Raw genomic sequence first — 24,450 nt, forward strand, 5'->3', positions numbered from 1 at the left:
GAAGTTCTCAAGAGAGGCAGCAAGGTTTGTAAATACCTTTTGCTGACATTCTCTTTTATTTCAGGTTGTACATCCCAAAAATGAATTTCGAGCCCTATAGTTCTATCCAGATGGATATGTTTTCAGCACTGTTTGTAACCTGTATTGTTTGTTCATCTTTTGAAAGGTTTATTCATGATGTAACTTATGCCTAATCTGTCTAAATTGTTCCAAAATCACTCACGGATTTTGTGCCAACATCTGCACATTTGCCACCAAAAGCAGTAAGATTTTTAAATTCTTTCTAATTTTGAATTTCAGGAGAGATTGCAGCAGCTAAGATAATGGAGGAGGTGACGGACATCGATGAGGAGATCGATGCGGAGTACCAGATCCTGTGTCAGCACTCCAACCACCCCAGCATCACCCGGTTCTACGGCATGTACTACGCCAAGGGGGAGAGGAACAACTCCGGACAGCTGTGGCTGGTCATGGAGGTACGTACCCATACATATACCTGTGTATTCCGTATTGCCCAAGGTACCTGCCCGGCCGCAGGTCAGATTGTCCGACGGCCGAAGGCTCAAAGTTACCCGGGACAGAGAGTTGCGGAATCCACGCACAATCCCTGAGTGGAACACCCTGCCTGGCCCGGTCGTGTTGTCTCCCACAGTTAAGACTTTCCGGGCCAGGCTGGAGGCCTGCCCGCCTTAGCCCAGGACCTCCTCGACGGGGTCATGATCATCTGGGGGTAATCCCAAGTTGAAGTTGAAGTTGAAGGAGGAAGCTACAGATGAGGAGTAATTGCTAGACAGTTGTTTAACCCTTTCATTTTGTTTTACCAGAACTTATAGAATGGATATGTTTCTCTTTTTTAGTGTAGACTGTTTCATATTCTTGCCAAAATTGAGTTGTTTATAGTTCTTTTTATTATTTACAGCTGTGCACTGGGGGATCAGTAACAGACCTGGTGAGAGGGATGCTGAAGAGAAAGGAGAAAATGAAGGAGGACGTCATCGCCTACATCCTGAGGGAAGCACTGATGGTGAGATGCAGTTCTTACAGTTGTTGCTAGAGGGGGCTCTTGTCAAGGGAAACTTCTCTCATCTTCTTTTCTTTTTGGACAAGATGTTCTCTTGATATGATGATGACATTGAAATGTTACCAGCCATACGATTCGCTACTCCCATATTTGGATGTTTGGAATATTGTGTGAATTTTTCAGTTATATAATTCTATTCTGTCATGGAACTTATCTGCTCATGTTTCGAAACCATTTTTTCAGGGTGTGAGTCACCTCCATAAACACCACATCATGCACCGTGATGTCAAGGGCAGTAATATACTACTCACAGAGGAGGCCAGCATTAAACTGGTAGACTTTGGTAAGTTTAAATTCTTTTTAGAGAGTTTAGTGCATACAGAAAAAAGTAACGTATTGTTATTGGAATTATTCTGATGCACACACTCTCATCAAAAGGCTAGAAAATATTTCTTTGCTAAGTGTTTGCAAACCTTTTACAATGCAAGTCTGTGGTTGATGACTATAGGGCTAGCTGCAGTTCATGCTATTGTTACTAGAGGGAGCAGCACAACTGACTGTTGCCTCGTTTCTTGTACAGGTGTGTCAGCCCAGGTGTCCCACAGCAGGGAGCGGAGGAACACGTCGGTCGGCACACCTTACTGGATGGCTCCTGAGGTGCTCTCCGTCTTTCGATTTCTATGTTATTTTCTGTCATAATGTTGTTTACATATGATTTTCAACCTCATACAAACAATCACAAACTTATGTACAGTATTTGTGAAGTTGGTGCTGGATTGGAAAAATGTTTATCTTCTAACTTTCCTCTACAAATGATTTTCATCACCATATGCCTCCTCCTGCAAAGTTTTTTTCAAAGTTTTCCATAATTCTCACATTAACCTTCTCCCTTCTGACTAACACTGTAACCATTACAGATTTGGTACCAAAAGGCTACTTCAGCAGGGAGAAGGTTAAAATTCCATGTCTGTCCCTTAGAGTGCCAAGGGTTAAAACACTCTTAGTATGAAAGTTAAAAAGAACATAATAGTAGTAAGGGCACATCTTTGCTTTCAGGGTCCTAAGCTATTAGGTGCAACATGAATATGATCGGTTTATCCTAACCTTACTGTGATGTTACAGGTGATAGCATGTGAGCAGCAGTTGGATTATAGCTACGACATGCGCTGTGACACGTGGTCTGTCGGGATCACCGCCATCGAGCTGGCTGACGGAGAGCCGCCATTGGCCGACCTGCATCCAATGAGAGCTCTTTTCAAGATACCCAGGTTTGTTGGAGCGTAAATTGACATTTTTTTTGGCATAACTGGTTACCTGCTTGGAGGATTTAACCAAATGCTTACTGATACTAAAGTATTAAACTTAGAATCAAGTTGTAAGTTAAAGAAGAAGAAGAAGAACTTTATTGCGCAACTATTGTAGCAGGTACAAAGTATGGCAACAACAGTAAACATAGAACAAGACATAAGTATGGAATGAAACTATTCACTACTGTAACAACATTCATTCAAGTTGGGCTAATTTTGAGTATCATTATTTTTTCTAATAACAAAACAATTAAATATGTTTCTGTTTCTGTACGGGTGCAGTAAAGCACATTATTACAAGAGGTCACTTCTGTATTGCATGAAATTTCAGACCTGAAGTTTGAACCAGTTGGGCTGAATTTTGAATAATCTCTTGAATTAAATTTCTACCTAACACACTTATGCTCTTTTAAATCTATTGGTTCAAAATGATATGACAGTAAATACCATAGTACATGTAATACTACTCTATGGTGATTACTACTGTTACAGTACTACGATATAGAAAAATTGCCCCAAACCCCTTCCCAATGCAATTTGAATTGTAGAAGGTTGCACAAACTAAATTTGCATCTTAACCTTCTCCCTGCTACCTAGCCTGGTAACCAATACAAAGTTGGTGCTAAATGGCTACCTTAGCAGACTCAATGTTAAATTAAACATGAACAAAAGAATTTACAATTTATATTGTTACTTTCGTTATTTTAGAAATCCTCCATCTTCGATGAAGCAACCAGAGATGTGGTCAACAACTTACAGGGATTTTGTGGCAAGGTGAGTGACATGGAAAATGGTCTTTGTGGCAAGATTTCTGAAACCTACACATTCAAGTCAATGTTGAAAGCAATGTAGCACTACCGGTAGTACTGTATGTAGTACAGAAACTTCTTCACAGATTTTTTATGGTCACAGAAACCATGGAATGCACCATGTTGTTCTTTTACTTGTACAGTGTATCTATGATTACTGAATATAATGTTCAAAATACCAGTGTCCTGAGTTTTCTATTCATTAAACTGTATTCACTGTATCAGTTCGGCTGAAATTTAAAAAAATCCCAACCTACCAACCATAATTTGTTCAGGACCGTAATCAAAAACACAACATTAATTTTCCTGGGCCTAATAGTGAACAAACCCCATTACAATATCAAGTACAAGATAGATACTACAATTATAGGAACCACTTAATGGTAATGAGTTACCATTTGTCCAATAGCTGACACTGTATCAGTGCCAAGTGTTTCAATTGTTTGGTGTATTTGCTATGCCAATTGTGCTTAACAAAGGCGTTACCCCTTTAATCATACCACTTCCCCAAACAACTGGAAAGCCGCTTTTGTTCTCGAGCATGTTTTCCTTTAAGTTTAACATCTGTAGGCTATTGAACGTTTTAGGGTCTTATTCTTAAACGGGTAAATAAGAAGTAGCACGGGTTCGGCTTTGAGTAAAAGCTTCCAGACGTGTTTTGTTGATTGCTGTAACAATAGTGTAAGAGTGACCAAAGTTAAGAAATGACATCATCGTTAAGACTGGTGAAAGAGGTATGTTCGTGTACGAAAGTATGATGTAAACATCGAGAGATTTTGTAGAAGAAAATTGGCAGCTTTTTGCAGGTAAACAGGTAAGTTATGAATGAGATAACGTTTTTGAATCTGTGGTGATTTTAATGTGACTTTGTTGGTTGAAATAACAAGCAGTCATATAACCAGGGGTTTACCTTAGAATTACTCTACAGTAACTGTTGTTCATGTTTCAGTTTCAGTGTGCTAACGTTATATTTTATTGTCCAGAATTGTAAATGAGGAAGGGTACAGATGATATGAATTCTGAATTGCCTTAAGTATTGCAGAGGGTTTCAAATCAACTACAGTCCTCTAAAATACTTAAGGCAACCCGTAATTCATGTAATCTAGTAACTGTGGAATTATTTATTGGCTGGCATTTTTTCAAAGATATGTTTTTTTCTCGTTGATTGATAGAAATGTGCTTTTAATTGCACCATAACAATCTATTACAAAATGTTTTCCCACTATACATCATATCTAGTTCGAGGTTTCTAGATTGGATTTGGCATTATATCTCTTTAAGGGGTTGAAAAACCAATTTATCCATATTAGTGTCATAAATGTTACAGTAAGTTATTACTAAATTTTGAAATACTTGTGATTGTATTTTTCATGTTTTTTTGCTGTAAAATCTTACAGTAAAATTATCATATTATAACATTGCAAATAATTATGTGTTCGGTAGTTCTACTGTACTACACAATTGTTTCAACTGTGAACTTCAAACACGATGAAAATATCCCTTTTCTTCCAAGCACAAAATAACAACATGGCAAAAGTACATGCAACATCATGCATTCAATTCTACAGTTTTTAACCTTTAGCACACCGAAGTAGCTATTTGGCACCCCATTCTCAATTGGTTACAGAGTTGGACAGCAGGGAGAAGGTTAAGTACTATTTTTGAGATTGAACTGGGCCTATGTGCTGACTGTTGATATGTTCCTAGGGTATTAGCTAATCCTGTGTCATACTTAATCTTAATTTGCATGTATCCAAATGTGATTAATCTTATGTCTCCTTCTGTGCAGATGCTTGGTGAAGGATTTTGAGCTGAGACCGTCTGTAGCAGAGCTGCTGAAACATCCATTCATAACACAGGTATGGTTACCATGGCAACCTAAACATTTACTAAGGCTGAATCAAATCATGTCCCTGTTTTTTGTTTCAGCTTAAGGCCACACCAATTTAAATGATAGGTTGTCAGATTTGAAAAGCACTGTCAGTCAGATTCAAGTTGTTCTCCTTCCCTCGGTTTTCATGATGTCCTCTTGCTAGACTTTCACACTAAGATGTCTGAGAAGCATGGAAATGAATCGACGTGGCCTTACAAGGTAATAAGTGATTGGTTTCCCATGGTCCTCAATGCTGGAAGGATACACCGTTTTAAAATTTGACTGAGGACCATGACAGTACTTTGCCCCTTGTCCCTTGTAAAACCTGACACACTAATGATAGACGTATAAAGTTAATTGTATGTATAATGACCACTCTATACTTCCCTTCTGGGTACTAGTACCTTTGTATCTTCTAAACTCTTAAAAGGATCTTAACAGGATCCCCCCATGCATACCCTCTCTTAGATTGGAGACTTCAAAGCTCCTTGTTTTGGCCAAAGCACAATTACACCCATCTAAGTCAACATTTCTTACTCCATTCCTTTCTCTAGATTCCTTTGTAGTTATAAGAGTTGGTCCAGCTTAAGAAATGTGCTCAGGTGTACATCTTAAGACTTTGATGTCCCCAGAACCATGCAGGTGTGAAGTCTCAGGGATGACGTCATTAAGGGTTGACAAAGGTGCCCGCAGAAATTGACACAGCGGAAGAACAAAGATGGCTTAAGGGCTTGTCTTTGTGTAGAAGTGGATTGACATGATTTAGGTCCTTTTGACCCTGTTTGGGACTTTATCGGTCGGAAGGGTCTAAATGGGTCTTCTGGACAAAGTGAGTTCTTGGAAGAATCCAGATTCAATCTGAGTTGACTAAAACTGATTGCAAATTAATTCTTTAAGTCAATTTAAACCAAATCATTTGAGTTCAATGCAATTCTCCGCTTGCAAAGTGTGAAAACCTCTGACATTATAGGAAAAAGAATTGTTGAGAAAATAAGGTACACATATAATGTTATTCAAGCTCAATAATTCATAATGGCTTGTAACAATATACTGGAAATTTTATGTCGAACCTTATTTTCAAAGCACTGTTTTCTAAAGCAAATAAGAACATAGTTTCTAAAGAAAAACAAAAACATCTTATCTAAAAGCTTATGACTTTTACATACTATATTTGTGTTTTGCGTAGATACTGTTTGACCATTGCTATCTCTCATATCTTATGTGTACAAAAATGTCCTTTTGGTTGTCCGCCATAATGACCTCTAGGTCCTTATGAAGGTCATTCAAACATCAATTACTACTTCGCAACATGGTGCAAACAACGAGCAACAACAGATAGCTATCAGAACTGTCTGTTCTGTCATTGAGGCCCTTTCGGGCGTCCCCGGTATGTAGTGCCCGATACATTATAGGCCTTATCTTCATAGTCACTTCTTGCGTGCGTAAGATTGTGCACAAACTGGACACACCTAGAGGTAAACAAACTGTGCAAACAAAGATAGGAACCAACAGCCAATGAAAGGGGCTCTTCTAAAACTCTACTTTTAGAAACAGGCTATTTTAGTAGTATTCTTTTAAAGAATGGTGTACCTATAGACATTGGAGAGTCATTGAAGAGTTATTAATATTAATGTGTATGGTGTTAGCTTTTTCCCACATGCTTAAAATACATTCAAAATTACTTTTCAACAATCACATCGAAACAAATTTTTATAGAGGATATCCTAGAGTTTCTTTCAATTGATAAAACTTTAAGTAATCTCAAAAGTGAAATCTTTTCGGTTGAACGTAGAAACACATTTCTTTCTATATGATGACATTAGCAAAAGATGTAAGCAAAAGAATACTTCTTGAAACAGTGTCTCAAATAACCCCATGTATAGCCTCCATGTTTGGCAGGTGGGCAGGTGCCGCGCCCTCCCTGTGTGTTGATTGGTGCCTTAATGGTTTACCTTCCCACTTCACTCACTACGTGACCTGTCGTCAATTAGGTAACCCCGTCAGTCAGTTCAGCAGAACCACAGACCAGAATGTTGCTAGGATTTTTCTTCTGTTAAGGTTATCAAATTATTATCTACAAAAAAATTATGGCTTCTTTGCACGTCCATTTTGAGGTAAGAATCACCAAGTTTTTCTTTAATCTTTTATTGGTGTTTGCCTACTTTATCTGAAACCGGCATACTTATTGTACCACAACTTTGATCGGTAAACCTTAGTTCATTTGTCGCATGTGTGTTTCAAACGTTTATCCCTGGTTCTGTACGATTGTAAAATGCTTAGTATGAAGATGACACTAAGTATTTTTTATCATGAAGAAGAGTTTCTTATTCCTATCAATAAGAAATGCAACTTTTATCATGGGAGATATCTTTATAAGTTATTTTATTCTCAGAAACTTGTGAATAGCTCAGTGACACTTGATTTTTATTTCTTATCTGTGTAAGTAAATGTTTGACAGTATGTAAAGATTTCCAGAAAAGGATTGAAATAAGGAACCTTTTATCAAATCTAAGTTTTATATGCGTACGAGGTAAAAACTTCAAATCTTCCTAAAAAAGACAATGTCATGAATGATGTATGAAGGGAGAAATGTATGCCTTATTGGACAACATTTCTAATAGAAGAAAACTTTCAGCATGTTTTGTGATTTGAAAGTTTTACTTATTTTTCTCCGGAAGCATGTCTAAAGTCATTGACGTACACAGATGTCAACCTTGTAATGACGTCTGACCTCATGACTCACAGTTCCTTCAAACAAGTTAACGGAACTGACTATTGTCTCAGTTTAACCTCAAATATTGAAACTCTATCTCTATGGGCGGCGAGATGGACTTGTGGTTAGGGTTGTTGACTCAAAATCTAAAGGTTGTTGTTCCAATCCCTAGCAGGCCCCAATGTCGTGCCCTTTGGAAAGGCACTTTACACTTATTTTCTCACTTGACTATGTAAAGATGAGTACCTAACTTCGGTTTGGGATGTCCTTTCGGATGAGACGTTAAGCCAGAGGCCCTGTGTGTGAGAAGAGCCACACATCGACCATGTTAAAGAACCCACCACACTTATTGAAAAGAGTAGGGGTCCATCCTGGATCAAACTGTACAGTCTGGTATTATTCAGCTTGTACTAATATACTGTCAAAACTGGTGACTGTGTTACGCCTGAAGGCAGTTCACTGGCTATACAAATTTAAAAAAAAAAAAAAAAGGTCATTGAAAATTCAAGAAGCTTTAAACGTTGTTGCCTATCAAAGTCTATTGTGGGAATGACCCTGGAATGATCCATGTGGTGGTTTGGTGATAGCAAGCATTTTGGTTTGTGTTGATTTGTGTTTATTTTTGGTGATATTTCCACTACATGTTTTCAATTGCTTTAGGTTTGTATTTTTTTCCCTTTGTTTGCACTCTCTACACACTTTTCAACTCATGCTTATCTTTGCACATAATGTCCTTTTCTGGTTCAGTAGAAGTGAAATAAGATGATACTATGTTGCTTTTGTGTACTTCACAAAGAACAGGTGTTGAAAGCTAGGAGTGTGCTTTCCTTAGTATGTTTCCTTAAGACCGTACCTAAGCCTTAAGTGTACTTTTCAAGTCAGTACACGGGTCAGTGACAGAAAGACAATATTCCATTAAGTAATTCAACTGAGGCATCTATTCTCTCTTAAGTCGATGTGGCATCTTTGAGTTATCTTAAATCCTATACAAGCTCAATTGTGGAAGAATGAGAACAGATTTGAAAATGGGGAGTTGCCTTTGGTATTTATTGACAGTGGTTATTATTTTGATTGTTCGTTAGCTTTCATCGTCAGTTGGTTGGTTAGTCAGTTGGTATTGTAAACAGGATAACTCAGACTAAAAGTTAAAAATAGTCATATCCAATATTTTTGTGGTAGATACAAGCAAAGAAAGGCCTTAGAAACAAGCAGTTGAATTTTTCAATATCCATAATATCCATAAATAGTATTTACATGTAGGTTTCTTAACCATTTAAAGCCCCTGTCACACATAGCCAACCATGATCTCTCGACCTTCTCCAGACCATGGTTGGGAGTTAGTCATGAGCAAGGTCATCTATGGTTGAAAGTTGGTTGACAAGGTTGTCTACTAGTCTCTAAAAGCCGTTTGCACCAGCTAACCATAGATTTTAAAAATCAAAGTCATATTCTGCTTGGATGCGATCAGAGGAGCAAACTGGAGCTAGAATAGGATGGATTCCAGGCTACTCAGAACTCAGTGCCTATCTTGGTTAGGGAGTGGTCGGCAGCAAAGTCATGGGAAGGTCCTGAATGTGTGATGGGGGCTTTACGAAAGAATAAAGTGCTGCCTTGGTGGTTTGTTTGTTTGTTTTATTAAGATCTCCATTGAGAAACATCATGGTGGTGGTTTTGAGTTTTCTGTAATTCTACTACATGTAGATCTAGAGACTAAGTGTGTTAGCTGGAAACAATAGTAGGAAGCTGTCTACATTGTTATTTTTATTGCCCTGATAACAAAACACGTGGATCAACAGTTGGAGACATTTATAGCAGGCCTGTTTTGTCGCAAAATAGAAAATGATTAACTTGTTGATGCACTGAATAAATAAGGAAACTCCTTGTCAGATTTCTAAAGATAACGATAGAGTGGTTTCAAGCTTTCTTGATCAACAATAGATGTGTACAGCTACCCATAAAAGAGATTAAGTTTGTAAATATTGCCTCTCCGATAAAAGGATTCAACTTAAGAGCGGTGACTCATCAAAAGTCTGATATGTATCATCTACTAACATAATTCCACCAGGGTGCTTAATTCCGCCTCTCTGTAAAGATACATCCAAACAGATCTCCAACCCAACGTCCCTCAGAAAAACAATAATGCACTCCTTTATATCTGTGCATACCTGGGGGGTGCTGCACTAGAGATCCCTCAAACCCACTGTTTTTCAGAGTGGCAGAATTATGTAACCCGGCAGATTAATGTTGATAGAGGTTATTCATAATTGTTTCGACCACGAACTTAAAACACTGCAAAAACCCCCTTTCCCCTTCTATTGTGAAAAGAAATGAATTTACAGTAATGATCTGTTACTGTATGATTATTATACAATTGTTGCTGATATTTTCCTGTTGCATTTCTGTAGATTGGAGATGACACGAGCTCGGTTCGCAAGCAGCTGTTAGACCAGATGGAAATCAACGTGCGTTTGGGGAAGGTCCAACCCCACGTACCGGTCACCACAAAGTAAGCTTCAAGTCTTCATTTTCTGTCGTAAATCAACCAATCCCTGTCAAGCTGGCATTGCAAAAATGTTTGAAACATAAAGTTTAATTTAGATTTTTTTTTCAGCTACAACTTAAGTATAACTGTTACTGTATACAACATTGTGTTAATTAAAGAAGCAAATTCTTCGATAACAAGTTCTACACACACAACCTTTATTTTAAGAATTCCAAAGGCTTAAAAGTGTACTGCAGGGGTAATTGGATAAGGTTTTCCATTTCAAGGCCATTGCCAAGGTAATGACGGAAGCAAATCAGTTAGATTTTTTAAATTTAGTATTGCTTCAATCTTATGGCAACGACACTACCTGGTGGAAGGTCTTAAAAACTTTTTGTTGGATTACATGTCAAAAGTGCTTATCTATCATCAGTATCAAGATAGACCATTTAATACTAACAGAATACTTTCCAACTGCAACAATTAGATTTGAGTCATAGATTGCAATGTCATATAAATGTGATTTGCCATGATATTTGTGTGTGTCACTATGTGCATTGTCAGAGCAAACTGTTACATTCGTTCCACCTTCAACACACACTGATGTTATGTGACATGTCTATGATTGTCTTGGTGTTAATGTCTTATCCTATGTGTATTGTCTGGACTAATTGAAGGTGTTAAAAGATAAGGGAAGTACACAGTAAATATACATTTTGACTGCATTGAGCACAGACCAATATTAGACATTCTTAATAAAGTCTTTAGAAAGTGACATGACTCCACATCAAGAAAAGTCAAACGTAAGGACCAACTGACCAATGTGACCACTTTTTGTTGGTCCCTTACTAATACTAGACAATTTTCCCCATTGACACAAGCATTAAGAATCCTGTCTATAGTGACCACCATTCCTCGTAGACCAGATGTTATTGTTCCCCCGAGTGGTCTTCTCGGGCAGTTTTGACTATATAATATTGTCAGGTGTACATTAGTTGTACATGCTGGAATGAGGGAATGAAAAAAAAGGATTGAAGACCCAACTTTTGAATGTGAATTGTGTTTCCCATTGTTTGTGTGTTGATGTTGCTCACTGTTCTGTATTGTGTTCCTTCTATTTCCCCCCATTCATTGCTACACAATCATGGATAAGGCGCTTGGCGTGTGATACTTGCAGGTATATATGTACGGGTAAAGATGTCATACATTAATGATAGCTGTTAACTCTGATGTTAACTAGAGGGAGAAAAGTCAACTCGACAATAGGGAGATGGTGCATTTTGTAAAATGCCTTTAAGTTTGCAATGATTTAATTTTGAGGTAGGGAAAAATGGAGTGCTCCCGATGGTTTTTAGTTCGCAGTTGAAACAAGGGGTAGACGGGCAGAACAAAATTTTTTTCGTGGGAATTTGGCAATTTTCATGTTGTGTGATGGGGGCATTACCATTATAAAAGTGCCCAAACCAAGGCCACTTTTCTGCAATTCTGTAACTCCTGTGCTAATATAAACATTCGTTATCACATTCCTGCACTGAAAAAAGAATTGACAGTGATGCTTCAGTACAACAGTAAAAGCTGGTTTACTGAAAATTTACTGAAATTATACTGTCAGTAATCCATCAGTACTTAACAGTAAATTTTCAGTACTGATGATGGGATGCCCACAGATGAAAGTCACCGCTCAACAGAATAACTACAGTCTAGTCAAACAACGGAAGATTCTATGTTTAACCAGGTGTTAGTTGTTAAGTTGATAGGGTTTAGATTCAGCACTGATGTTTCTTGAATGTTTTCTCACCTGTGTAGGCATGGACTCTTTAAGTCTTGCCGCAGGAAGACTCGAATGTACTTTGTGGACGACTTGGCCACCTTGGAGGCCTTAGATGAGGTAAGGAAATCTAGGTTAAGAGGAAACAATGGAAATATTTTAGAATTTATGAGTACAGTTTGTTATATTTTGGTCTTGAATGCAATAAAAGAAGCTTGTTCGTTCCCGAGTGATGTTGAAGTGGTCTTATCAAAGCCATAAATATTTCGGGACTGAAAAGCAAGGCCCAATCCATGTTTTGCTATTATAAGCCCGTCACACAGTAGATTAAGCTTCGGTTGTATTTGATGAATGCCAGAAGGTCACTGAATTCAAAATTTGCCAGAGTCTCGAGTATGATTTTTACCTGAAAATCAACCTGTCCCGTCCAATGAGCATTGGCCGATCTTTAAAACTACAATGATCCAGAGAACACCTGGCAGCTCGCAGACTTGTTGGCCAATTGATTTTCCTGCTGTGTGAAATTAGTACCTCATTTACCTGAAAATAACTGAATTATTCTTAACGTTTCCTATCATTTGAAATTTTTGCATAATTTTTATTCTGCCGTCTAGGTTTGTAGGAACATGAAATAGATATAAGATTTGATTAATTTTTGTATAGGTGCCGTCTTGTATCCCTTAATATATGACTTACTACCAAAGAGTTTATAAGAGAGAAGTAGAAACTGTTACAGTGAACTAAGAATACTTCTCAATCCAATGTAATAAATGCAGTCTTTCTGTCCATTGAAGAAGTTCTTTTTGAGTGTTAGTTTTTAAAAAGGAGTTTTTTTCAGTACTACTGGAACTTATTTTCTGTCCAAGTCTATGTGCCCTGTCTCCCTATTGTCTGTCTCATTCTGTTGTTTTGCCTTCTTTGCTGGATTCTTGTAGCTCAAGTCCCTTACAAACTCTTGGACCCAGCAGGCAGAGGTTGGTTGGATCACCCCCCTCCCCCTCACCAACCCAAACCTCCACCTCACAACATGTCTCACTTATTTCTTCATCACTCGCTTCAGGATACTATGATGTTTCTATGCTTTGCATCGATCTGTGTTGTACTGTCCTGTGCCATATATTTTTGATAATCATAACCCATTATGATGCTGTATATAGGGGTTCAGCACATAGGAATAAATGATGATTTCTTTCAAATTCCTCTGATACATTTTCTTACCCAGAAAAGGTGTCATGGTGGTTCTTTGTGATATTTGTGGACGGTGTTTTTATGGTGTTTTTCGTTATTTTAGCACTCTAGAACAAGGTGTATGCATATAGGGAGATCCTTTTGCAATCCAGGCTGTATGTGGAATGCCAGAGTGTCCACTTTTTCAAAACTTATGTTTTCAAGTTTAAATAATTATAACACGTACAGCACAAGCATGTGGCTCAGAATGATATTGACAGTCACACAATGACACACATTCTCCAAATGGATGTTTCCCGTCCTATCCTTGACTGTCCGCTGTCTCGAATACAAAGTGATCTGACAGAGTTTGTGTCTGTAGGATATCATAGTGGAACACCTGCATCAGCGCTACAAGAGAGAACAGATCTACACCTATGTCGGAGACATCCTCATCGCTGTCAACCCTTTCCACGACCTGGGGATGTACACGGATGAGGTGAGTTTGACTTCCAGTCTGTGAATGAATGAATGAATGAATGATGGACATTTTAAGACTAAGTATAATATATGTAGGCTATAGGATCCTAGTACTTCCTGCAAGAATGATTCATACTTTATGCTCAGAACTGAAAAACTTCAGTGAAAAGAGTCTCACTGTTCATCAACTAGTATCAAACTGCTGGACAGCAAACCCAATGATTAATGTTATCCAATATTTTTTGTCAAATCCCTTGTTTATGTGTGAAAAGTGATTTTGTATTGTAATGTCTTACAGCTTTATACTTTTATGTATGTTATTTTATGTGGCTCTCCAAGTATGGAGGAATAGAGGATGGAAAAGAAAGGAATGAAAATATCATAATAATTCATGGTAAAAATGAAGTTGTTTCTTCTTTCAGTACTCTGAGGTTTATCGTGGGGCGGCCAAGCAGGACAATCCTCCGCACATCTTTGCGATAGCAGACGCAGCATACCAGGCCATGGTTCATCACAAGCACAACCAGGTAAGGGCCAAAAATTTGATAAATCGCTCAACGAATTTCATACGCAAAGAACATCTTTTTGTACTTTTGTATGTTGTTGTCTTTTGAATCATACTTTTGCATCGTGTGTCGTATTCCAGTTATGAAATCAAGGGTCACACAAATCCAATTTTGCCTGTATGTAGATGGTGTTCAGCACCAAGGACAGGCATGTATTTCTATGTGGGGATGGTGTTCAGTACCGGGGGCAGGTATATTTGCCTGTATGTAGATGGTGTTCAGCACCAAGGACAGGCATGTATTTCTGTGTGTGGATAGTGTTCAGCACCAAGGATGGGTCTGTTTGCAACTGTCGCTCAGTGATCGCCGTCTAGTGGAAAGGGGGTCTAAGAGAGCAGTAATGATGTTTGTCACTCGACCTTGCTGTAGTTTTTATACTGTAGTGTAAATGGAAGTGAATCACCTGTTGTTGAACTATCTGCTACATGTACTTTCTGCTTCCATCTTTCTTTGAACCATCCCTCCTTCTCTTCCTTGCTGCTTGTACCTAAGCTTACAGCAAATAGCGTACAGGAGCCACTATGGCACGGGATGGACCGTAGACGGGGAACGCTACCGAATCATCACGTACGGATTCTCTAGTAGCTTCGCAACATGCTTTGATATACACTCTACACACATGCAATGTATTTCTACCTTCAAAAATGATTTTCTGTAAGTTAGTGCATGTAGCTTCCACTGCCTTTTGTCTAAAAAGTTTGATGTTTGTCTTCAATGTAGAAAGAGATAAAGATTATCATTGCAGACACATCTAATATATAATAGCATGACCTGTCTTACTACAATACCCTCTTAATATATAGTCTTATTCAGTCTTTCCTACTTTTTGAATTGTGTTAAATCTGTGAAGGAAACTATATATGGTCTTATTTGATCTTTCAGCTTTAGTTAATAATTTATCGCTATTGGAGAGTTGTTACTTTAGTTTTTGTACTGCTGAGTAAATTGTTGTTGTTTTTGACTGTGTCTTTTTGCAGTGTCTTGTTATAAGTGGTGAAAGCGGTGCAGGAAAGACAGTCAGTGCCAACCTGCTAGTGCAACAACTCACACAGCTAGGAAAGGTATGGCAAGTCTAAACTCTTGTAACATTGATACACTCACAGAAACCTGTAGAGCAATTGAAGAAAGATATTTACCTTTTTAACAAGTTTTCCTGTGTGTGGATGGTGTTCAGTACCAAGGACAGGTATGTTTGCCTCTATCTGTTTTTAGCACCAAGGACAGGTGTATTTGCCTGTTTGTAGATGGTGTTCAGCACAAAGGACAGGTGTGTTTGCCTGTGTTTTTGTGTGTGTAGGTGGTGTTCAATATCAAAATAAGACACTTTTTCTCCCATGTATTTTTACTGCCCCCCTCCCCCTTCTGTCACCTGTTCATGGGTAAAGATGTTTGTGACTTTCTTCTCATTTGCATATTGTGAGTTTCTTCTTATTTGCATACTTGTGAATGGATAAATGTAGCCTTACCTGTTTATACTACCCATAAACCAGGCCAGTAACAGAACCCTCGAGAGGAAGATACTCCAGGTGAACCCGCTGCTCGAAGCTTTCGGCAACGCTCAGACGGCGATCAACGATAACTCTTCGCGCTTCGGCAAATACCTGGAGATGAACTTCACGGGCGCGGGGGCCGTCACGGGGGCGCAACTCTCGGAGTACCTGTTGGAGAAATCAAGGGTCGTGAGCCAAGCTCCGTAAGTAAAGTGTGCTTCTTCAAATGTCCCTAAAAAATATGCTTAATGCATATTGTTGATTGTTGTCTCACAAATCATTGGGAGTATATGAGCAATTTTATTAACTGTGATGTTTATTTTTGTTACAGGGGAGAAAGCAACTTCCATATATTTTACTACATCTTTGCTGGACTGGCCAGAAAGGATGGCTACCTGTTAGAGCCAACAAATACATACAGGTATGATGTGGAAATGTACCCATGTTTAAATAATGTTCAGCACCAAAGATAGGTGTGTCTGACTGTATGTAGATGGTGTTCAGCACCAAGGACAGGTGTGTTTACCCATATGTAGATAATGTTTATCACTAAGGGCAGATATGTCTACCTGTGTGTGGATGGTGTTCAAAACCAAAGACAGGACTGGTATGTTTACTGTATGTAGATGGTGTTCAGCACCAAGGACAGATATGTCTACCCGTGTGTTGATGGTGTTCAACATTAGAGTAAGGCACTTTTTTCCCATATATTTTCAGGTACCTGTCCAACGATGTCGGCAGTATGGCAGCCATTGCACAGGATCCAAACAACAGGGAACGTTTTGATGCCATCCATCAATGTCTAGAAACTATTGGCTTCAGTGGAGAGGTATACGTTTGGTTGTAATCATTGTTGTACAGAAAGCACAATGCCATGTAAATACATATTCTATTGAACTGGACTAGGAAATTTGTAAACTGTAAATGCATTTAACCTTTAGCACACTGAAGTAGCTGTTTGGTACCCAATTCCCTATTGGTTACAGAGTTAGACGTCAGGGAGAAGGTTAATTTTGCAGTGATTTTTTGTTTGCGATTGAAACAAGGTGGTAGGGGAGCGGAAGATAGAACAAGCATTTTTGCAATGGCTTTAGCTTTGCGGTGGAGTTGTCACCACAAAACCACGAACATTAAGCCACCGCAAACTTAAATGCATTTGCAGTACCCACAGCAAATCTGAACATAAATTTTTCTTCACATAATCTAGAACTGATGTTCTCTTGATAATGATTATTGAAAGTTGATTCTGTCTATTTTACAGGAGATCCATTCAGTGTACAACATTTTGGCAGGAATTCTACATGTGGGGAACATAGAGTTTGCCAACGCCGACTACGAACACACGACAGCTAACAGCTACGTAGTCAACCCACAAACACTCAACAAGGGTGAGTTAGTGTGGTCAAAGAAAAAACATTCTGTTGTTAACATGAGTTGTTAGACATCTTGTTTAACACGATGTCAGAGACTACAAAAACCTTAACCTCTATCCTGCTGAGGTAGAAGGTTCAAAGCAAATTCTCACAGTTTTCTGGCATCCCCACAATTTCAGCTTCCACGCTCCTTGCTGTGAACCCCGATGAACTCTGCGACGCGCTGACGACGCACAGCGTGGTGGCTCGCGGGGAGACCATCGTCCGGTACAACACCGTGGACGAGGCTAAGGATGTGAGAGACGCCATGGCCAAGGCTCTGTACGGGCGACTCTTTGATTGGATCGTCAACAGGATAAACACACTGCTGAGACCTAGCAAGGATAATGGGTAGGAGGAACTGTACTTTTTTGTCAGATTTAACTTAATGGTCAGATTTTCTTATGGGTTATGTTACCTCCTTTGAATATGTCTGTCTGTTTGTTTGTTTGTTTGCTTGTGTGTGTGTGTCCGTAATTATTTGAATGTAGTAGAGTGGTTTCCACATGCTAGGCACCTTAGGACACTGACAGGAAGTTAGGTCAAAGGTCCAAGAAAGGTCCCAGGAATTTCTGCATATGGCTCACCTAGCTGAAGACTGAAACACTATTGCTTAGAAAGAATTGAAAAACATAAATTGAAATTACACTGTAGAAAGAGTGTGTGTGACAATCACAGAAAGAGTGTAGACAGTTATTAAAGCCATCTTGTTGCAAAAGTTAATCTTTTCTGTTGTTTTGCATGCTGCAGTGAGCAGACCTGTGTAATCGGCATCTTGGATATCTTCGGATTTGAGAACTTCAAGAAGAATTCATTTGAACAGCTGTGCATCAACATCGCCAACGAGCAGCTGCAGTACTACTTCAACCAGCACATTTTTGCCTGGGAGCAGGTGGGTGATTTGTTGGCTTGTGTTGTTTGCAGTACTACTTAAGATCAATAGAGGGGGCTGCTTCATTGCTATGTGGAAATGTTACACTTATTGTGCCCTGAAAGTATCATTGCTGTGAGCAGACCAAACGGTTAATGAATTCAGGAATTAAATGTACAGCAACAACAACAGCAATAGGGTAAGATATTGAAATGCAATAATGCATGAAATCAGTACCGTAACGTCAGTTAGTTTCACAAGGACTTAATTTCAGAGTAGAAGGGGAAAGGAAGTTTTCATGGTAAAACAATTCTGTACTACAGTAATATTTGTGACGTCACTTTGAAAGCCGCAAAATTAAAGCCACAGCAAATATCTAAAGATTTACAGTAAGGGCTAGATGTATAATAATTATTGTACAGTTGTGGATAGAGTGAAGACTGGTTGACAGTTGAATATAGTCACTGCCTAAATTTACATTATATTTTCTAATCTGTTCCCATCTTTTCCCCCAGGCCGAGTATAAGCAGGAGGGGATTGAAGCGAGCGCTGTTACGTACGAGGACAACCGCCCGCTGCTGAACATGTTCCTGGGGAAGCCTCTGGGCATGCTCGCGCTATTGGACGAGGAGTCACGCTTTCCACAGGCATCCGACCAATCACTGGTTGGTAAGTAGAAAGAGACCTTATTTGAATTTCTAAGTGAGAGATGGTCACCTGAGGAATAAGAAATTATTTACTGTTTCCTATCCCCTTTTGTTTAAATTCAATGAGCCTCATTTATGATCGCTCAAATTGATATTCATAAGATCACATTTACAGTTATTTCTCAGTCAGATTGTAAGATCTTTTAATTTTCGTAGTGATTTACCATTAGATTTTATTATGTGTTCTTTGCCAGATTGCTAAGAATGTACATATGGTACCGGTAATTGTGTGACACTTTTTTTTCTTTTCTTTGCAGAAAAGTTCAACAAGCACATCAGTAGCCAGTACCACTGGACACCTAAAGGATCAGGTCTGGTGTTCGGGGTGCAGCACTATGCAGGGAAGGTAAGTTTGGACTACTCTGAATCTCACCATCATCTTTGGTTATAGTTTTCATGAATGGTATTTGTACTAATATTTTCTGACTTTAATTGTGGGGTTGAATGACCAAGTGGCTAGGCTACTGGAAACAAGATAGCGGGGTCATGGGTTTGATTCCTGGCATTCCTGGCTGGACATAAAGGCATTGACTTGACTTGACTTGACATTGTGTCCTTGGGAAAGGCACTCATCACAACTTTCTTCACTCCACCTAAGAGCAAAAATGGGTCCCCCAACTTTGGGTGGAAGGTAAAAGGCAACGAAAGGAGATGGATGGTATCCTCCTTCCAATTCTGTGCCCTAGACACAGTGGATAACAACCCACTGCCCCTATGGCCTCAAAAAGGCGTTGGGACTGTCCTTACCTTATTGTCTTCTCTGATTATAATTCTCTGACTTCAAGTTCAAGAAACATCATCACAATGAAAATATCACTTTTTCTAAAGATCCAAATCCCAACTTTAGACTCTAGTGAGCACATTGGTCTGATGTTTGAGATTATGTAACAGTGGGGTTCAAGCGCCACCAACTGATTCAATTATTTCCCTTCGGCAGGTTGTGTACGATGCTAAGGACTTCCTGGAGAAGAATCGTGACTACCTGGCGCCGGATGTCGTCCTCCTGCTGAGACAGTCGGAGAGGAAACTCATCCGCTCGCTCTTCCTCAACCCTCTGACTAAGACAGGTGTGTGTTCTCATACTGTCTTAACCTTTACATGGAGTGGTGAAATTATTCATGATACTGTAACGTAGCTTGGTTTTTGGTCTCCTATCTCTTATTAATTTTTATGTTTAGACAATTTGGCCGATGAAAATGAAAGCTTCCTAACCCCAAACTGTAGGAGATGATGAAAAGTGATTTTTTTCATGTACAAAGTTATTTTGGTATACACATGCTTGCCTAGTCTTTGTCAGACAGAATGATATGATATCAGAGATAAAGTTTTGATGATTTTACCAGTAAGAATGCTGTCTGAATTGTTGTGATCTTTGTCTTACATAATGAGTTAGCTATTGTGAAATATCACATGAACATGTAGTTTGCAGCATGTTTGTAAAATGTTTTATATTCAGAAAATGTTGCACTTTTTTCCCTTCCTGCAGGTAACCTGGCTAACACTAGGGGGAGCAATGGTACCACGGCACAGCCTCGAGGCAGTCATGTCAGGATCAGGCCAATGAACCCTTCCAACAGCAAGGTAAAAAACATTTCAGCATGACTTGGCAAACATGTAGTGCCCTTGTTATGGTATTTCTGTTGTCATTCTTTTCATAGAAAGTTGCGTTTGAAAAACACCTGCTATCTTGTCCTGTTGTGAGCACTGGAAAGATGACCACCTTGTCTTTTTACAGAACAACACCACAGAACTGCTCAGCCCAGAAGACAGTGTAGGACGGACACAACAGACTGTAGCACTGTACTTCAGGGTAAGGGATACAGTAGAAACTACTTTTATAAACCTAACTATATGACTACTTTATAGTTTACATGTATGTAAAAGTTAGTTTCTAAAGAAAACGTGTTTCTTTGATTTGTATCTTAAATTCACTGAGAACGAACGTAAGCTGACAGTTGGACCTAATAGAGTATGAGTGAAACCTCCTTGATAAAATGCAGAACTGATGCGAGATCTTTCCTCCCGTTAACTAATAGTACTCCCTGATGGACCTGCTACAGAAGATGGAGACAGGAATGCCCATGTTTGTCAGGTGAGTGGAGCTAGGCTAAGTGCATCAGGGATTGGTTAAATGCTAGTACTCTCAAGGAAATTAGCATAATTTGTATTGGAAACCAGATTACATCTATTAGTAGGATTTAATGCAGGAATTTTGATTACAACTTACCTGGTCATAAATCATTAAGTAATTTTACCTGTGCAGTTATCAGAATACCGTAGATTTATTTATTTGAGCAATAGAAGGAGAAAGGAGGTTTTCGCAATGTTTTAAGATCACGGTTGAAACAATTCTGTTGTACAGTAGTAATACATTGGAAACGCAATTTTGTGGTGTCAAGAATTTGTGGTGGAGAGGTCACTGCAAAAATAAAATCACCGCAAACATTTAAAATTCTACAGTACATATATTTATAATAAAATGTTAAAGCACACGATAGATTCTAAAAGAATGTGATTCTGATTTTGTGTTTTTATCTTTTCACAGGTGTATCAAGCCCAACAATGACAAGATTCCGGGGCAGTTTGATATTGAGAAGGTCTTGATACAGCTGAGGTACACGGGAGTGCTGGAGACCACGCGGATACGGAGGGAGGGGTACTCACACCGCATCGCCTTCCAGGACTTCGTTAGAAGGTTCGTAACAGTCAGAGTCTCAGGCTGCATTAGATAGACTAATGTCCATTAGTGGTCACTGTTCCAAGTAGCAGTACAGCAGTGCCCCCTATTGACCAAAGAAAGTACTGTATGTAGTATACACTGCCAATGTCCATTCAACAGAGTTAAAAAGTTTAAAACTAAGGTATTGTTTTTCTCCCTTTCAAAGGTATAGTCAGTTCCAATAAGCAGTACAACAGTGCCCCCTATTGACCAAAGAAAGTACTGTATGTAGTGTTCATCATGTAATGTCCATTCAACAGAGTTTAAACGTTAAGGTATTGTTTTGCTCCCTTTCACAGATGTCATGGTCACTGTTCCAATAAGCAGCACAGCAGTGCCCCCTATTGATCATAGAAAGTACTGCATGTAAAGATGAGGTTGTATTTTCCCACTCATCACAGGTATGCTATGGTAGCGTACAGCCCTGGGAAGGAGGTTCCCCCCAGTAAGCAGACATGTCAGCAGATTCTACAGGACTGTCGGATGGAGAACTGGAGACTTGGCAAGACTAAGGTATTAAAACTGCCCATTTATGCAAATAAGTAGTATGCAAATTCTTGAAAGTTGTGGGAAATTGTCATAACGGTGTGTGAAGAAATCTTCATCACTTTGTGACATGTCTATGCTTTATCGCCCTTTAATGTGACGTACAAGAATATAACACCAGTGGACTAGCTTCCTGCTGTAGTGCTTGTACAAATGTGTGGCCCAAGGGCATTCAAATGGTGAAGGGCACCGCCCTATACACTGAAAGGTGTGGTAAGGATAACAAACTATGATATTAGGAATGGATCAGTAGATCTAAGAATTGAAGAAAAGTTGTATAAGAATTGCCAATATAAAGATAGTACAGAATACCGGTACAAAAGATATACATAGCTAAAGGTAGAATAGTCTTCGCTTTTTTAAAGACTTGATAATTTTTTTCTCCGACAGGTGTTTTTGAAGTACTACCATGTGGAAAAGCTGACACGGCAGGTGGAGCAAGTGCACCACCAGATCGTGCTGGTGCAGGCGCAGGTGCGCAGGTGGCTCCACATGCGCAGGTACAGGAGGGACCGCCGGCAGAGGAACAGCAGCGTGCTTCTGTTACAGAGAGGTAGGCACTTTTTCATCTGAAGTACAGCCAGAAGGTGCCCATCTGAGTAATGAGGCTGTTGTGATGCTGTGGTACCTTTTAGCGAACTCGAGACATCTCCTCGATCACAGGGCCCCCATTTTACGTCCTTTCTGAAAGGCGAATGCAGGAGGCCCTTCCCCAGATTCGAATAGTTAATAATTCTGGTAGATTTAACTGTAGTCTTGACTGTTCTTTTGTACCAAAATTTTTCTCTTTTTGTATTGTTGACAAATTTACTGCCTTTATCACTCCTCGTACATGTACATGTATGTATATCACTTTTTCTAAGTGAGAAGACATTCTTGTTAATCTTCCAGTTGTCCGAGGGTGGCTGGTGAGAAAGAGGTATCAGACTGCAGTCAAAAAGAGACAAACAGCGGCGGTCACCATACAGAAAGGTATGGATCATTATTATCATTCTTCAATTCTGTCAGTTTTTTTCTACCTCTTGGGTGTTTGTCTTGGTGAGCATTCACAGTTATGTGAATAGTGCTGGATGCATGAAAGGTGGAAATGGTATAACAGGATAATTGGAGAATTGGAAGTATGTTTTGGCCTGGGCCCAATGTATGGTCAAGCGGTGAGGTTGCATTGCTAATCTCCAAGCAGGTCTATTGCTGGCAAGGCAGTATCAAAACGGCCAACCTGAGTATCCCAAGCTTTTGATACTGGTTGGCACTTTTGATACTGCCTTGCTACCGAGAGATCTGCTTGGAGATCATTGTATGCAGCTTGTGTCACAGGGACATGTAAGTGATATGTTTGACAGAGTTAACCTGAATGTGACAATTTTGTGTAATCTCCAGTGTACAGAGGCTACACAACCAGGAGAAGGTACAAGTCTGATCTGACAAAGAGGAAACACTCAGCTCTGGTCCTGCAGTCCAACATACGGGGGTTCCTGGCCAGGAAACAGCTACAGAGACAGAGGGCCGAGTCTGTCTGGAAGAAGATTATGGACAGGTAAGAATTCCGAAGGGTTCTGAAGCAAAATTGAACTGCAGTTTCCAACACAGAAACTAAAATTAGTCAAATTTTTGACTGTCCAACTCCAATCTTTCTCAAGGAATGAGCAATCCACAGCTTCTGTGACTTCACGTTATGTAGATACTTGTAGAACACTTGACTTGGTGCATGTGGTGAGCAGTGGATCAAAAGTTGCAGAAAGTTTCTGTTTGGAAGAAGATTTATGGACAGGTAACAATTATAAAGGTAAAATTGAACTGTAATTTGCAACACAAAAACTAGAGATACCCAACTTTTTTACTGATGACATGTTGTGTTTGTGTGGTTCAGGAGAGAGGGCGCTGTGCTGATTATGCAGAAGACTGTGCGCATGTGGCTCTCCAAACGACAGTACCAACAACTATTACAACAGAACGGGCGCAAAGATATACAGAGGATCTACTTCATGCAACAGGTAGGGCTTCATGTCAACTATTACATACACCCTGCTACAAGTGCAGATCAACATGTACTGTGAAATGCCAAACTGTATAACATGTATAGAATACTGTGTAAGTAATGCCTCCATGAAAAAAATGGAGGTATTGTTTTTGGTGTGTGTGTGTGTGTGTGTGCTTGAGTACATGTTTGTTTGTGTTTCCAGATATTTGTGGTCAGCATAACTAAAGAACCTCTGGATGGATAATGATAATATTTCTCATGTGGGTAGGTGTTGCCAAAGTGAAGGTGAAGGTCGATTCTGAGCTCCCTGGTGTGTGACCTTGTTAGTAAAGTTTTATGTCAGACTTGATCTGTTGTGATACTTGACATTTATTAATAAATGCTCATTGTATCACTGATAACTGATAAACATTTATCACACCACAAATGGGAGAGATACTTTTAAGTCTGTTAAAACCTTCAAATGAACATTGTTATTTGCACTAACTGACGATAACCATGATTTTCGTAGTTAGCTAACATGTACAATCCCTGGGCA

At 39.2% G+C, this 24,450-nt stretch overlaps 1 protein-coding gene across 2 annotated transcripts in view; it reads left to right on the forward strand.

The window, feature by feature from the left end:
* Positions 1–24,450, forward strand: part of LOC136420430 (myosin-IIIb-like) — a 42,523-nt gene that overhangs the window by 13,894 nt on the left and 4,179 nt on the right. For both annotated transcript variants that reach the window (XM_066407352.1, XM_066407353.1), the window contains exons 3-32: positions 301–476; positions 920–1,024; positions 1,265–1,364; positions 1,602–1,678; positions 2,144–2,289; positions 3,037–3,102; positions 4,927–4,996; positions 10,129–10,229; positions 12,012–12,093; positions 13,523–13,639; positions 14,043–14,147; positions 15,164–15,247; positions 15,677–15,879; positions 16,008–16,097; positions 16,394–16,505; positions 16,938–17,064; positions 17,229–17,439; positions 17,839–17,980; positions 18,475–18,628; positions 18,924–19,012; positions 19,604–19,733; positions 20,153–20,247; positions 20,402–20,476; positions 20,703–20,758; positions 21,212–21,361; positions 21,787–21,898; positions 22,322–22,484; positions 22,823–22,903; positions 23,312–23,468; positions 23,802–23,925. In XM_066407352.1, the coding sequence (XP_066263449.1) occupies positions 301–476; positions 920–1,024; positions 1,265–1,364; positions 1,602–1,678; positions 2,144–2,289; positions 3,037–3,102; positions 4,927–4,996; positions 10,129–10,229; positions 12,012–12,093; positions 13,523–13,639; positions 14,043–14,147; positions 15,164–15,247; positions 15,677–15,879; positions 16,008–16,097; positions 16,394–16,505; positions 16,938–17,064; positions 17,229–17,439; positions 17,839–17,980; positions 18,475–18,628; positions 18,924–19,012; positions 19,604–19,733; positions 20,153–20,247; positions 20,402–20,476; positions 20,703–20,758; positions 21,212–21,361; positions 21,787–21,898; positions 22,322–22,484; positions 22,823–22,903; positions 23,312–23,468; positions 23,802–23,925 (3,500 nt within the window). The remainder of the gene's footprint in view (positions 1–300; positions 477–919; positions 1,025–1,264; positions 1,365–1,601; positions 1,679–2,143; positions 2,290–3,036; positions 3,103–4,926; positions 4,997–10,128; positions 10,230–12,011; positions 12,094–13,522; positions 13,640–14,042; positions 14,148–15,163; positions 15,248–15,676; positions 15,880–16,007; positions 16,098–16,393; positions 16,506–16,937; positions 17,065–17,228; positions 17,440–17,838; positions 17,981–18,474; positions 18,629–18,923; positions 19,013–19,603; positions 19,734–20,152; positions 20,248–20,401; positions 20,477–20,702; positions 20,759–21,211; positions 21,362–21,786; positions 21,899–22,321; positions 22,485–22,822; positions 22,904–23,311; positions 23,469–23,801; positions 23,926–24,450) is intronic.

This window comes from Branchiostoma lanceolatum, chromosome 15 (assembly GCF_035083965.1).
Source record: "Branchiostoma lanceolatum isolate klBraLanc5 chromosome 15, klBraLanc5.hap2, whole genome shotgun sequence".
NCBI classification, from domain to species: Eukaryota; Metazoa; Chordata; class Leptocardii; order Amphioxiformes; family Branchiostomatidae; genus Branchiostoma; species Branchiostoma lanceolatum.